The sequence below is a fragment of the Cherax quadricarinatus genome, chromosome 41, assembly GCF_038502225.1.
Source record: "Cherax quadricarinatus isolate ZL_2023a chromosome 41, ASM3850222v1, whole genome shotgun sequence".
Lineage (NCBI taxonomy): Eukaryota > Metazoa > Arthropoda > Malacostraca > Decapoda > Parastacidae > Cherax > Cherax quadricarinatus.
The window spans coordinates 4,085,191-4,100,103 of record NC_091332.1 but is presented as its reverse complement, the minus strand read 5'-3'; the positions used below and the strand labels follow the sequence as shown (position 1 = coordinate 4,100,103).

The window sequence follows — 14,913 nt, the reverse complement described above, 5'->3', positions numbered from 1 at the left end:
GAGTACAAAAATAGAATAATTTTTTTGAAAATTATATCAGCAACATAAATATAAAATGAGTTTTGAATCCACATGATGAACTGATATTTCACAATACTCATTATTTCCATTTCTTCTCCTAACTTTTCAGTTATATAAATAAATGCCAAGTACAATTTATATTAATGAATTACAGCACATATTGTGTTTTTACAACACTGGTCATTTCCCATCAGGAAGGGTAAGCCAAAGAATAATAATAATAAATTTATTTTTTGTCTGTATTACACAGTTAATGTAGCTGACATGTAATATTTTTAGGCACAAAAAAAAAAGCCACTAGCATGCAGTGAAATTCGGGAAACCTTGACCATCACTTATTCAACAGCTGTCTTACCAAAAGTGGGTAAATATTAGCAATCATATGACTCTCCAAACTGCAACAATCCCACCCAGCCTTCAGAATGCAAGACTATACAATGCAAGTATTTTCTTCATGTGTTTGTTATTAAAGTAGTCCCCCCCATATCCACAGGGGATACATTCCAAAACCCACCATGGATACCAGAAACTGTGGATAGCAGCAAATCCTATATACATGCACTCCTCATTTAACAATCAAGTTTCATTCCTACAACTAGGTTGTTAAGTGAACTGGTCAATAAGTGAGGAGCTGCCCCTTATTGATATTTCAAGCATGCTGTACTGATAGTGGGTTTGTGTTAACCATCTTTAGATATTGTTTTAATATCGCCTTTGCACTATTTAGTACATTTTTAAATGTTTATACAGTAGTGTACTGTATACAGTACACTGACTGTTCTGTATATAGTATACCGACTGGTTGGAGAGCTAGTCATAAGTCCAAGCAATTGTTAAATAGGTAGGCTGTTAAGTGAAGAGTGCCTTTATAAGTCATTTTTCTTTTATATACATGCCTATGATAAAGCACGGGAAGCACTTCACAGCTTCTCTTAGGCTTTAAAGAATTGCCAGCATCACTACTTTTGTGCTTTGGGGCCATTTTTAAACAAAATTTAGGATCATTTTCGGGTCACAGTAAACCGCAGATAACTGAAACCGCGGAAACCGAATCTGCGGATATGGGGTTCCTACTATACTCAACAGTAGTTTATGTCAGGAACATTAGCATCTTCAAATGTCTGTTCTCTTTCTGAACATGTAACTTGATTCAAAGGCCAGAAATGAAGTAAAAAAAAAGCCAGTTACTTAGAAAGCTTAAAAACACTCTTTATATACCACAAGAAAACCTAATTTAACACTGTGGATCAATTGTAAGAAAGACTACTTAAAAGGAAATGCTCCAAAAGATCATGGTCCCAGAACAAAATATTTTGGTAAAAAATGTAAGTTTTATTTTACACAACAGATACCATTAAGCTACAGTATATAATACTGCAATACATGTAATATCCATTAAATACTGGTCAGAATAAAGGATTACTAGATACTGATATTAGCAGTTTGGAGGGATATGTTGTGTATCTTTATATGTACAGTGGACCCCCGCATACCGTTGGCATCACATAACGTTAAATCCGCATACCGATACATTTTATCACTAAGATTTTGCCTCACATACCGCTAAAAAACCCGCTCAACGCTGTTCGTCCGAGACGCGTCTAATGTGCGGCCTGAGCCAGCCTCACATGTTCCGCCGGTGGCATTGTTTACCAGCCAGCCTCCGCGGTAACATCCAAGCATACAATCGGAACATTTCGTATTATTACAGTGTTTTTGGTGATTTTATCTGCATAATAAGTGACCATGGGCCCCAAGAAAGCTTCTAGTGCCAACCCTACAGGAATAAGGGTGAGAATTACTATAGAGATGAAGAAAGAGATCATTGCTAAGTATGAAAGTGGAGTGCGTGTCTCCGAGCTGGCCAGGTTGTATAGTAAACCCCAATCAACCATTGCTACTATTGTGTCCAACAAAACGGCAATCAAGGAAGCTGTTCTTGACAAAGGTTCAACTGTGTTGAAAGAGATCGCAAGTGATGGAAGATGTTGAGAGACTCTTATTGGTGTGGATAAATGAAAAACAGATAGCAGGAGATAGCATCTCTCAAGTGATCATAAGTGAAAAGGCTAGGAAGTTGCATGAGGATTTAATTAAAAAAATGCCTGCAACTAGTGATGATGTGAGTGAATTTAAGGCCAGCAAAGGTTGGTTTGAGAGATTTAAGAAGCGTAGTGGCATACGTAGTGTGATAAGGCATGGTGAGGCTGCCAGTTCGGACCACAAAGCAGCTGAAAAATATGTGCAGGAATTCAAGGAGTACATAGACAGTGAAGGACTGAAACCTGAACAAGTGTTTAATTGTGATGAAACAGGCCTGTTTTGGAAGAAAATGCCAAGCAGGACCTACATTACTCAGGAGGAAAAGGCACTCCCAGGACATAAGCCTATGAAAGACAGGCTTACTCTGTTGATGTGTTCCAATGCTAGTGGTGATTGCAAAGTGAAGCCTTTATTAGTGTATCACTCAGAAACTCCCAGAGCGTTCAGGCAAAAGAATATCCTCAAGGCTAATTTGTGTGCGCTGTGGAGGGTAAACAGTAAGGCATGGGTCACTAGGGACTTTTTCTATGACTGGTTACACCAAGCATTTGCCCCCAATGTGAAAGATTACCTAACTGAAAAGAAATTAGACCTTAAGTGCCTCCTGGTGTTAGACAATGCCCCTGGTCATCCTACAGACATGGCAGAGCGACTTTATGGGGACATGAGCTTCATTAAGGTGAAGTTTTTGCCTCCTAATACCACTCCTCTCCTGCAGCCCATGGACCAGCAGATTATTGCAAACTTCAAAAAACTGTACACAAAAGCTCTGTTTGAAAGGTGCTTTGTAGTGACCTCAGAAACTCAATTGACTCTAAGAGAGTTTTGGAGAGATCACTTTAATATCCTCAATTGTGTAAACCTTATAGGTAAGGCTTGGGAGGGAGTGACTAAGAGGACCTTGAACTCTGCTTGGAAGAAACTGTGGCCAGAATGTGTAGACCAAAGGGATTTTGAAGGGTTTGAGGCTAACCCTGGGAATCCCATGCCAGTTGAGGAATCCATTGTGGCATTGGGAAAGTCCTTGGGGTTGGAGGTTAGTGGGGAAGATGTGGAAGAGTTGGTGGAGGAGGACAATGAAGAACTAACCACTGATGAGCTGCTAGATCAACTTCAACAGCAAGAGGCCAGACCTGAGGAAACTGCTTCGGAGGAGGGGAGAGAGAAATTGAAGAAGTTGCCTACTTCAAAGATTAAGGAAATGTGTGGAATGTGGCTTAAAGTGCAAACCTTTTTTGATGACAATCACCCTAACACAGCTATTGCAAGCCGTGCTGGTGACTATTACACTGACACTGTTGTGAAACACTTTAGGAAAGTCATAAAGGAACGAGAGGTACAGGCCACTATGGACAGATATGTTGTGCGACAGAAGTCCAGTGACTGAAGCTGGTCCTAGTGGCATTAAAAGAAGAAGGGAAGTAACCCCAGAAAAGGACTTGACACCTCAAGTCTTAATGGAAGGGGATTCCCCTTCTAAACACTAAGACTCTCTCCTCCTCCCATCCCATCAATCATCACCAGATCTTCAATAAAGGTAAGTGTCATGTAACTGTGCATGTCTTTTTCAGTTTGTGTGTATTAAAATTAATATTTCATGTGGTAAAATTTTTTTTTTTCATACTTTGGGGTGTCTTGCACGGATTAATTTGATTTCCATTATTTCTTATGGGGAAAATTCATTCGCATAACGATAATTTCACATAACAATGAGCTCTCAGGAACGGATTAATATCATTATGCGGGGGTCCACTGTATATGCTTCTAAACTGTTGTGTCCTGAGCACCTCTGCAAAAACAGTGATTATGTGTGAGTGAGGTGAAAGTGTTGAATGATGATGAAAGCATTTTCTTTTTGGGGATTTTCTTTCTTTTTGGGTCACCCTGCCTCGGTGGGAGACGGCCGACTTGTTAAAAAAAAAAAAAAAAAAAAGATACTGTAACCTCATGACTAAGCCTTACTGCTGAAGTAATCAACTAGGAAATTTATATAACCTCATAAGAAGCAATAACTAACCTCTGAATCCTTTAAGCGGACAAAAAATTGGTACAAGTCAAATGGAGACGTTTTACTACTGTCCAGCCATACAGGATTGCCTGCAGATTTCCCAAACTTGTCACCAATTTCGTTGGTTATTAAAGGTATTGTAAAACCTGTAAGAGGAATAGTGGGATTTTCATCCAAATAAGGAACTACTGTATCTCATTATATTATGGTAAATTACAGTAAACTCTCAATTTAATGGACTCATAGGGGGAGAGAGCATATGGCCAGTAATGGCAATTGAGCTAGATGGATGGATTGTCTTACATTAATCGTAATAAAACTTTGGCCTTCATTTCCAAATCAACTGACCTTGCTGATCGTGTCCATCATTTGAAAAATCTATTAAAATGAGGTCCATTAATTCGAGTTTATTGTAATTTATATAAAAAAACTGACGAGTGACAAGTACTCTAGAAGCCATGCCAGTTAATAAGATTTACTCACAAATGTTTTAAGTGTTATAGAAATGTAATAAAGTTGGTAGAATTACCGACAATATGTAAAGTAAAAGGACACAAGTGCAACTAATGTGACATTTTATTGTGGCAACGTTCGCTCTCCAGGAGCTTTATCAAGCCATTACAAACAATACATGGACACATGGACACAGAGGGTATATATAGGCTCAGAGTGAGGTGCAATACTAGTGGTGGTAGTAGTAGTAGTGACACAAGTTGTAGTAGTAGTAGTGACACAAGTTGTAGTAGTAGTAGTGATACAAGTTGTAGTAGTAGTAGTAATACAATATGGTAGAGCAATTAATTCGTACATGAGTAAAAGGATATAAAAGCTATTACTTGGGTAACATAAAAATAGGTTGGACAAATATAGACTGGATAGAGGTAGCCTGTTTCAGTGTTCACTCTCTGTGATGTACGGAATCTTCAGGCAAGGCTCAACGCAGTTGAACCGGTGATCCAGTTTACACTAGAAGAAGAGTCCAATGACAAGCTACCTTTCCTCGACGTCCTCATTCACAAAGTAGACAACAACCTAAGATTTCAAGTTTATTGGAAACTGACCAATAAAAATGATCTCACACACTTCTATTCCAGTCAAGATACCAAGACCAAAAGAGGCATCATCATCAGGTTTTTCCTAAGAGCATACCGAATTTGTAGTCCTGAGTTTCTTGACGAGGAATGTACATACATTCACCAAACATTCACTGAGTTACATTTTCCTTCCTTTTTCATCAAAGACTGCAAGAAAAGAGCTCTTCAGATCATTAATTCTCCATGCACCAACACCACTCCCAACAAAGTTATAATTCTTCCTAACAGCCAGGTTGCACTGAACGTTTCTAAAGTACTTTCACAAGCTAACACCAGAGTCGCCATCGCTTCTAGCACTTCAATAAAGGATCTAACCAAAACAAAATCAAAGCACCATGAACCAGTCAACGCAGGAGTTTACACTATACCCTGTGGAGGCTGTGACAAGATTTACGTAGGTGAAACAGCAAGAAACCTCGACACCCGCCTCAATGAACACATTTACGCATATAGGAACGATAACTTGAACAACGCCTGTGTACAACACCGAAATTCCACCAATCATCTCATGAAATTCAGCCACGCCCAATTAGTGATCAAGGAAACTAATTTCCGCAGATGCAAGTGCCTGAATCAGCACTGATCGCTGTTTCGAATACAATTAAACAAAACAACGGCAGCTTCACCATCTCTGAAGTCTTAGCAAGAATCCTCCTGAAAACAGTAAACCCTGCCATCACATAGTCTCTCCTGTTATACTACACAAAGCACATTACAGAGAGTGAACACTGAAACAGGCTGCCTCTATCCAGTCTATATTTGTCCAACCTATTTTTATGTTACCCAAGTAATAGCTTTTATATCCTTTAACTCATGTACGAATTAATTGCTCTACCATATTGCATTACTACTACTACTACTACCACTAGTATTGCACCTCACTCTGAGCCTATATATACCCTCTGTGTCCATGTATTGTTTGTAATGGCTTGATAAAGCTCCTGGAGAGCGAAACGTTGCCACAATAAAATGTCACATTAGTTGCACTTGTGTCCTTTTACTTTACATGTTATAGAAACGGTCAGACTTTTCTATGCAAGTTAAGACACATGTGCAACATCTGGATATCTTTATTGTAGATGTTTTGCCATCCAGTGGCTTTATCAATACAGATTCTAGGATAAAATTAGAAGACAGTAGAACTATATACAAAAGATGAGGTAATCAGTCCCTCAGCCTTGGAGTTAGTGTTCACAGCATCGTGGTGGTGGAGAATCTGGAGCAAAGGCAAGGAGACTGGCGGTTATATAGGTGTCAGTGGACAGGGTATTTTATACCTTTCTTGCACAACTTGCCAGACACTGCAACATAATGGAATCTTGGTTCAGAGGACATCTACAAGACCTTCTTTATGGCTACTACAACTAACCCATCCCTTTGGGTAGGACCTACTTCCACTGGGGAATCCCGCCTACCAGTGACTATGCCCTCATCTGCTACACGTTCCTATCCACTGACACCTATATAACCGCCAGTCTCCTTGCCTTTGCTCCAGATTCTCCACCACCACGATGCTGTGAACACTAACTCCAAGGCTGAGGGACTGATTACCTCATCTTTTGTATATAGTTCTACTGTCTTCTAATTTTATCCAAGAATCTGTATTGATAAAGCCACTGGATGGCAAAACATCTACAATAAAGATATCCAGATGTTGCACATGTGTCTTAACTTTCATATTGTCAGTATTTTATACCTTTCTTGCACAACTTTTCTATGCAGCTATGTTGTATGGACCTTGGGGTGTAGCCCTTTAACTGATGATTATATGCTCAGTTCTGGAGATAATATACGTATAGTCAAAACTACAATCAAATTAATTTGGAGCTTACACAATGCACTGAATGAGAAATTATATTTCTATTTAGGATTTGAGGTGAAGAAATAAAGGCACAATTTATTAAACATTATACATGCTATATAAATTATTTTAATATGCTATATTCTCTACAATTGTGAATATTCATTAAATTCTGTATACAATTACATATTTAAATTATGAGTATGGGTTTGTGCAGAAATAATTAACATTTAATGAATGTGAAAGTTACAGCATTTTGCAAACATAAAATATACACTTAGCCATTTTTTCTTTAGCACACTGGCAGTTTCCTACAAAGGTAAGGTGACCCAAAAGAGGTAAAATGCATTTACTATGACTCATTCAACAGCTATCTTGCCAAAAGTGTTCAGACGTCATAATTCAAATGACTCTCTGCACTGCAACATTACCATTCCTCCATCAGATGCAGGTATTGTACTTTCCACTACCAAGACTCCAGTCCAAATTCTTAAAATGTAAAATTCACTCCACAACTTATTTACTAGAAACAGTCATTTAACACAGCTATGAGTCCTGCACAAGGTGAGGTAAGTGAGATGTTGTGTACAGGTATATGCATTAGTAAGCTAGATACAGCATATAAAGGAATGCTAGGTTTGGGTGTGGGGAAAGAGGCCAAAGGAATATGGAACTCAACCCCCATTTTACTATTGAAAACTGGATTCATCATAGCACGAATTCACAGTACAGAGCCCTGTCTCAAAGAGACACCCGTGCATTATATACGAGCAGAATGCACATTAAAAAATGACTACTTGCCTGTTACAGAAGCATTATTTACTCGGTAAATAAGCTGATGACCCGAATATATATTTCCCATCTGGTCATTACCTCCGATCTGAAAGAAATTATGGTTATAATTGAATTCATAATACATTTATGAAATCTCATTCATACGTTCAACATTTTAAATAGTATTTCCAACACTGCACAAGAGTATTTTGCAACTTCCTCTGATCACATTAACATCAGCATTGCCCTATCCATTTAAAATATTTTTCCAACTAGTAATATACCTCATCATACTATCCAGTACATTATTAGCTTTTACAGTATGCCAGTTTTAATATGATGACTAACAAATTTTAATAATTATTGCTAATCCCTTCAGTTTGCAATAACACTTACATTATATTGTTTGATTTTGTACATAAAAGCTGAAAAAATCTGGCATGCCATACCTGAATTGTGCAGTTATACTTGTCATATAGATAGAGCCAGTCATATGCTTGAAGAGCCTGGAAATATACAGAGAGAAGATATCTTTAAATTTTATGATCTACAACACAATATTAGCAACAAGATATTTAAATGTAGCAACACAAAAAAAAAAAATACAATGGCTTTGGAGTTACCCTGCCTGCATGAGTAATTCACTGATTTATACTCATTTATTTTTACAGAATTTGAATCTTGGCTCCTGACCTACCTCTTAAGCTACATTGACTGACACTACTAGTATAGTTTGTGACCTCTTGAGCCTTATCAAACACAATCTTGAAACTGTGGAGAATTTGCCTCTCCTTCCTCATCCAACTTATTTCATTTTTTCAACCATTCTGAGACTGAAGAAGTACTATACAGTGGACCCCCGCTTAACGATCACCTCCCAATGCGACCAATTATGTAAGTGTATTTATGTAAGTGCGTTTGTACGTGTATGTTTGGGGGTCTGAAATGGACTAATCTACTTCACAATATTCCTTATGGGAACAAATTCGGTCTGTACTGGCACCTGAACATACTTCTGGAATGAAAAAATATCGTTAACCGGGGGTCCACTGTACTTCCTAAGATCTCAGTGACTCATCTATGTCTTTAGCTTCTAATTGTGCAGCTTTGTCTCTGGTCCTCTGATTTATAATTCAATATCTGTTAACCCTGTCAATTCATCTTGGTATTTCGTGCATTATAATCATGTCTTCCTTTGTCCATCTCTTTCTAAGGACATCATGTTCAATTCTTTTAGTGTCACCTCATAAGGCATTCCTCTAAGCTCTGGGGCCAGTCTGGCTGAAAACCTTTAGACTTCTTAGTTTCTGCACAACCTTCATCAGGTAGAAGCTCCATGCCAGAACCCACAATCTATGAAGGACTTGAATTATACACTGCATATACTGAAAGATTCTTTGTTTAGGCATCTAAATGCCATTCTGAGGTTCACAAGTCTTGCATATCCTGGAGAGTGTACTTGTAGGGTGTTCTGGGAATCAATGCCCAAGCGGCCTGGTCCATGACCAGGCCTCGACGCTGATGTTGTACAAATGTATAACCTCTGCCAGTACATGTATATCACATGCTGAGACTTATCATATAATAAGAAAGACTTAAATTAAAGTAGAAACCCTGATTCAGTGGAATTTTTTTTTTTATATAAATATTTTAGCATTGTGTGGAAATTGGTCATTAGCATTAATGACAAAATTCCATATATGTACAGTATGTTTTAGCTTAAACTTGAAGCAAGACAAAGTTTATCTACTATTGACTCCGGTTATAATAAAATTAAGCAATTATTTTACATGAGGGTACCTGGTATGAAAATTCTGTGAAGCTCAGGCCTTCAGCTGAATTAAGCCGAGATTTTACACTGGTGCGTGAGAGCATATCTCCCATTCTTAAATTTCGACCAGCAACACGCAGAAAGTCCACAACATTCAACCTTCTGTACCAGTGAAGATTATTCTCAATTCTGCAAAAACATATTATTATTAGAATGAAACATACAGTACTGTACTTCTGAATACATGACTGTTTTCAAAATTTACTAATATACTGTATATGTAAAATATGTTTTTTCTGTAACTAATACACATGTCCGCATGCACAGCTGTCTCTACGATGCTTATTATATTCTTCTCAAATGCTTAAAATAATCATTACAATATTTTCTTTCTTTCAACACACTGGCCGTATCCCACTGAGGCGGGGTGACCCAAAAGGAAAAATGAAAGTTTCTCCTTTTACTTCTTTCTTTCAACACACTGGCCGTATCCCACCGAGGTGGGGTGGCCCAAAAGGAAAAATGAAAGTTTCTCCTTTTACTTCTTTCTTTCAACACACTGGCCGTATCCCACTGAGGCGGGGTGACCCAAAAGGAAAAATGAAAGTTTCTCCTTTTACTTCTTTCTTTCAACACACTGGCCGTATCCCACCGAGGCGGGGTGGCCCAAAAGGAAAAAACGAAAGTTTCTCCTTTTACACTTAGTAATATATACAAGAGAAGGGGTTACTAGCCCCTTGTTCCTGGCATTTTAGTCGCCTCTTACAACACACATGGCTTACAGAGAAAGAATTCTGTTCCACTTCCCCATGGAAGGAAGAGAAAATAAACAAGAACAAGAACTAGAAAGAAAATAGAAGAAAACCCAGAGGGGTGTGTATATATATGCTTGTACATGTATGTGTAGTGTGACCTATGTGTAAGTAGAAGTAGGAAGACGTACCTGAAAACATGCACGTGTATGAGACAGGAAAAAAAAGACACCAGCAATCCTACCATCGTGTAAAACAATTACAGACTTCCGTTTTACACGCACTTGGCAGGACGGTAGTACCTCCCTGGGCGGTTGCTGTCTACCAACCTACTACCGTTTCCACTAATAAGTACAGTACTGTACAACATTACTAATACAGTACATAATGGTTATGGTACAATTAATTGAAAACCTTCACATAGTATGAGGTGTGTGAACACCCTGTACGAAGAAAAAAATTGTTTCAAGTAGCAGAAGAGTAAAGGCTCAAATGCATGTTATTATATTCATAGAGAAGTACTAAACCTGTAGATGTTTAGCAGTTTTTCCTGCGAAATGTGATATAATCAGGTTTGAGTCAAGGAAGAAAAAGGGAAGCTCCAATCATAAACATGATACCATGTATACTTGATTGTCTCAAATTAAAATGACATCTCAGCTTCAGTGTCAGGTATGGTAAACAATTTCCTTCTTGACAAACTCTAATTGTTGTGCTGTTATAGTGGATAATGTAGCAGCAGCAAAATATTAACAAAATAGTATTTTAAATAGATTCAGTATTTCCTCCAAAGAAGAGGAAATGTTACATGGTTTACTTTTAAATGTGAATAAGTCTAATGATATAAGTGTTTTAAGCATGTGAAAGAAACAGTGAAGTACAATGTACAGCAATATGTCATTCCAGTATGCAAAAAATCCAGAAAAGATTAAGCCCTGAAAAGTACTGCATGCATAAATGTGTTTGTGTTAGGGTTACTTGAAAAAATATTTGAACATAACAATTTACAACATACCTTAAAGGTGGCAACTGCTGGTCATTTCCTCTATCCCAAAAAAATTGTTGATGGTTGTCAAATATCTGATAGATATTCTTTGAAATTTTATCTGCATTATCTATTACCACATCTGTGTCAAGCAAAGGTCGTTCACTGCTTTTTCCACTAGGGTCACCCACTTGCGCTGTTGCTCCCCCAATCTACAATACAAATTGCTGTATATAATGAAAATTCAGATTTCTAAATGAAATAATTTTTTTTTTTAATATGCTAGCCATCTCCCATCGAGGCAGGGTGACCCAAAAAAAAAAAACACTTTCACCATCTTTCACACTATCACTGTCTTACCAGAGGTGTTCTGATATATGTAATATAGAAATTAAAAATAGTCCTTTTCTGTAGGTATCAGAATATTAGTTTGTGTGTAAAATACACACATATGTACACATAATTAATTTGACAACTGTTTCACTTAGTCCTGTATTGAAGAAAAATTAAAAACAAATTTAACTTACAAGAGCAATAACATTGTGTCCAGCCCTCTGACAATGAAGAAGGGCCATTAAAACTAACAAATTTCCCACATGCAAAGAGTCAGCAGTGGGATCAAACCCACTGTACATTGTTTGTGGTCTTCTGGTCAGCTCTTCCAATAGCTTGTTAGTGCTGAAAACAGAATAGATGCAAATTAGCATGTGGGAAAAAATATACTAAATGACATTATTGGAGAAGGCACTGCTAAACAAAATTAAAACTATAGAACCACATAAATCAGTATTTGAGGAACAATATGTTCTGTAATACGAAACCTCAGTATGATTCAGTTCTGCAAAAAAAATCATAACAAATTACAAAATTTCAATGGAGTGCCGAGTCCTAAGCTTCAGAATTCATCCTAACAAAATTTAACCACAATAATATACAGAATATACTTACTTTGAGTCAGGAAAGCGGTCAGCCCATAGTCCTCTTTCACGAAGCTTTAATATGTTGCGTGAAGTGTAGGTCCTACACAATAGTAGACACAATTTGTGATGTGCAAGGTGTGAAAACCACCCAGCTAACATGGGCCTTCTTATAGTATGCAACACAGGATACATCTTGGGAAAAAAATTATACATATATATCAATATATAAAACAAGAGAAAGAATGATGGGGAGAAGGGGTAGAAGGTAGGGGATACGAGTAAGGGGATATGAGAAAGGGCTGGAAGAAGGAGAAGGTAAAGGAGGTTTTAAGGAGTTTAGGCTTGAGCATACAGCCTGTCAAAAAGACTGATGCAATATAATTGAATTTGACAGCTCACTGCATTTGAATGGTTGTACAGAAATTGTTAACCTTCAGCAACTCACTAATTAATTACACAGGGACAAGGTATGGCCAAGTCTCATTCCTGAACTCATGCTAATATATTTTATGATGTTTTATAAGGGTGTGAAGCATGGGTGATGAATGTTGCAATGAGGAGAAGGCTGGAGGCAGTGGAGATGTCGTCTGAGGGCAATATGTGGTGTGAATATAATGCAGAAAATTTGTAGTTTGGAAATTAGGAGGAGGTGCGGGATTACCAAAACTATTATCCAGAGGGCTGATGAGGGGTTGAGGTGGTTCAGACATGTAGAGAGAATGGAACAAAAAAGAATGACATTGAGAGCGCATAAATCTGTAGTGGAGGGAAGGCGGGGTAGGGGTTGGCCTAGGAAAGGTTGGAAGGAGGGGGTAAAGAAGGTTTTGTGTGCGAGGGGCTTGCACTTCCAGCAAGCATGCGTGAGCGTATTTAATAGGAGTGAATGGAGACAAATGGTTTTTAATACTTGACGTGCTGTTGGAGTGTGAGCAAAGTAATATTTATGAAGGGATTCAGGGAAACCAGCAGGTCAGACTTGAGTCCTGGAGATGGGAAGTAGAGTGCCTGCACTCTGAAGGAGGGGTGTTAATGTAGCAGTTTTATAAGTGTAGGGTAAAGCACCCCTTTGGCAAGACAGTGATGTAGTGAATGATGATGAAAGTTTTTCTTTTTCGGGCCACCCTGCCTTGGTGGGAATCGGCCGATGTGTTAATAAATAAAAAATTACATGAAACATTTTTATTACATTTTCACTAAAATATTAGTCATTGCTAAATAAAGATGAAAGTACATATTCTGTTCAGTAGGCAACAATTAAACAAATACTGTAAACATAAACAGGCATAGAAATTTCAACAATCGAGCTGAATCAGAATGGTTGGAGTATGGCACAGATGACACGGTTAAAGACATAACAGTGGATTATTATTTTGTTGTTGTTGTTATTATTAATACTACTACTACTACTACACTCATGAGAAGCACTAATATAGGTCAACAGTGCTTGAAGGAATGGGAGGCATTCAAGTTTAATCCGAGGAAGGAAAGAACAGGTCTGATTCTTTGAATCAAGAGCCCTGCACTGGCATCAAGGAACCTCCTTTGAGAGGTAAGAGTAGACTGTGCAGGAATACCACCAAGATGCAGTTATCAGTTACTAACATTTCACTTGTGCAGCAAGCTTTATTAAGTGTGACAGATCATAAGAAAGTTTATTTAGGCACAGTAAACGTAAGTACAGTTTCATACAGCTTTGAGGTGTCCCATAGCTCAACTGCTAGCTCACTCAGTTCACACACTGAGGTCAATGGTTCAATCCCCGGTATGGTTGGAAACATTAGGACGTGTTTCCTTGACACCTGCTGTCCATGTTCACCTATCAATAAAATAGGTACCTGGGTGTAAGTCGACTGGTGTGGGTTGCATCCTGGGACAAAATTGACCAAATTTGTCCAAAATGCTCTGTGTTACAAGGGGCTTCCTGTATAGTAGTATATCATTGATGTCAGTTAGGCCTGTATACCTTGTACATGTACTTGTAAAAATAAATTATTATTAATATTATTATAGTAACATGTGTAAATTACCTAGGATAACCCAAAAAAAGTCGAAGTGGCTTATTTCTATAGTGGTAGCAAAACTTAGACTTTTGGCAGCCATCCATCTGTGGTATTACCCTGAGAATCTTGTTTTTCTGTAAGGTTATTCCTGTAAATTATTATTATTATAATTGGGGGGGAGCGATAAAGCCGTAGGATTATACAGCGCACGTGGGAGAGGGATGGAAGGTATTCAGGCTCAATTCAGGAAACCAGAGCACAGATCTAATTCCCTAGATCAAAAGCCCCTCACCAGCGTCAAGGAACCTCCCTTGAGGGGTGTTGCAAATTAAGGAAATATCAGAGTAACACTGCAGTAGGCCTATTGGCCTACACTGGGTGTATCTCCTTTGTATGGACTGTTGAAGCCACTGTGGCAAAACGTTTCCTCAAAAAAAGATACCCAATACCTGGATTATACCTGGAAAGGGTTTCGAGGATCAATGCCCCCATGGTCCGGTCTCTGACCAGGCCTCATGGTGGATCAGGGCCTGATCAACCAGGCTGTTACTGTTGGCCGCACACAACCCGACATACGAACCACAGCCCGGCTGGTGAGGTACTGACTTTAGGTGCCTGTCCAGTGCCTTCTTGAACACAGCCAGGGATCTATTGGTAATCCCCCTTATGTATGCTGGAAGGCAACTGAACAGTCTTGGGCCCCTAACACTTATTGTGTTGTTTCTTATCATGTTAATGACACCA

At 38.3% G+C, this 14,913-nt stretch overlaps 1 protein-coding gene across 5 annotated transcripts in view; it reads right to left on the bottom strand.

Annotated features, from left to right (window-relative positions):
- TyrRS-m (Tyrosine--tRNA ligase, mitochondrial) overlaps positions 1 to 14,913 on the bottom strand; it is a 37,364-nt gene that overhangs the window by 18,338 nt on the left and 4,113 nt on the right. For all 5 annotated transcript variants that reach the window (XM_053786789.1, XM_053786786.1, XM_053786790.1 and 2 more), the window contains exons 2-8: positions 12,198 to 12,361; positions 11,777 to 11,927; positions 11,280 to 11,461; positions 9,542 to 9,701; positions 8,191 to 8,247; positions 7,769 to 7,847; positions 4,082 to 4,218 (exon numbers count right to left, since the gene is read on the bottom strand). In XM_053786789.1, the coding sequence (XP_053642764.1) occupies positions 4,082 to 4,218; positions 7,769 to 7,847; positions 8,191 to 8,247; positions 9,542 to 9,701; positions 11,280 to 11,461; positions 11,777 to 11,927; positions 12,198 to 12,361 (930 nt within the window). The remainder of the gene's footprint in view (positions 1 to 4,081; positions 4,219 to 7,768; positions 7,848 to 8,190; positions 8,248 to 9,541; positions 9,702 to 11,279; positions 11,462 to 11,776; positions 11,928 to 12,197; positions 12,362 to 14,913) is intronic.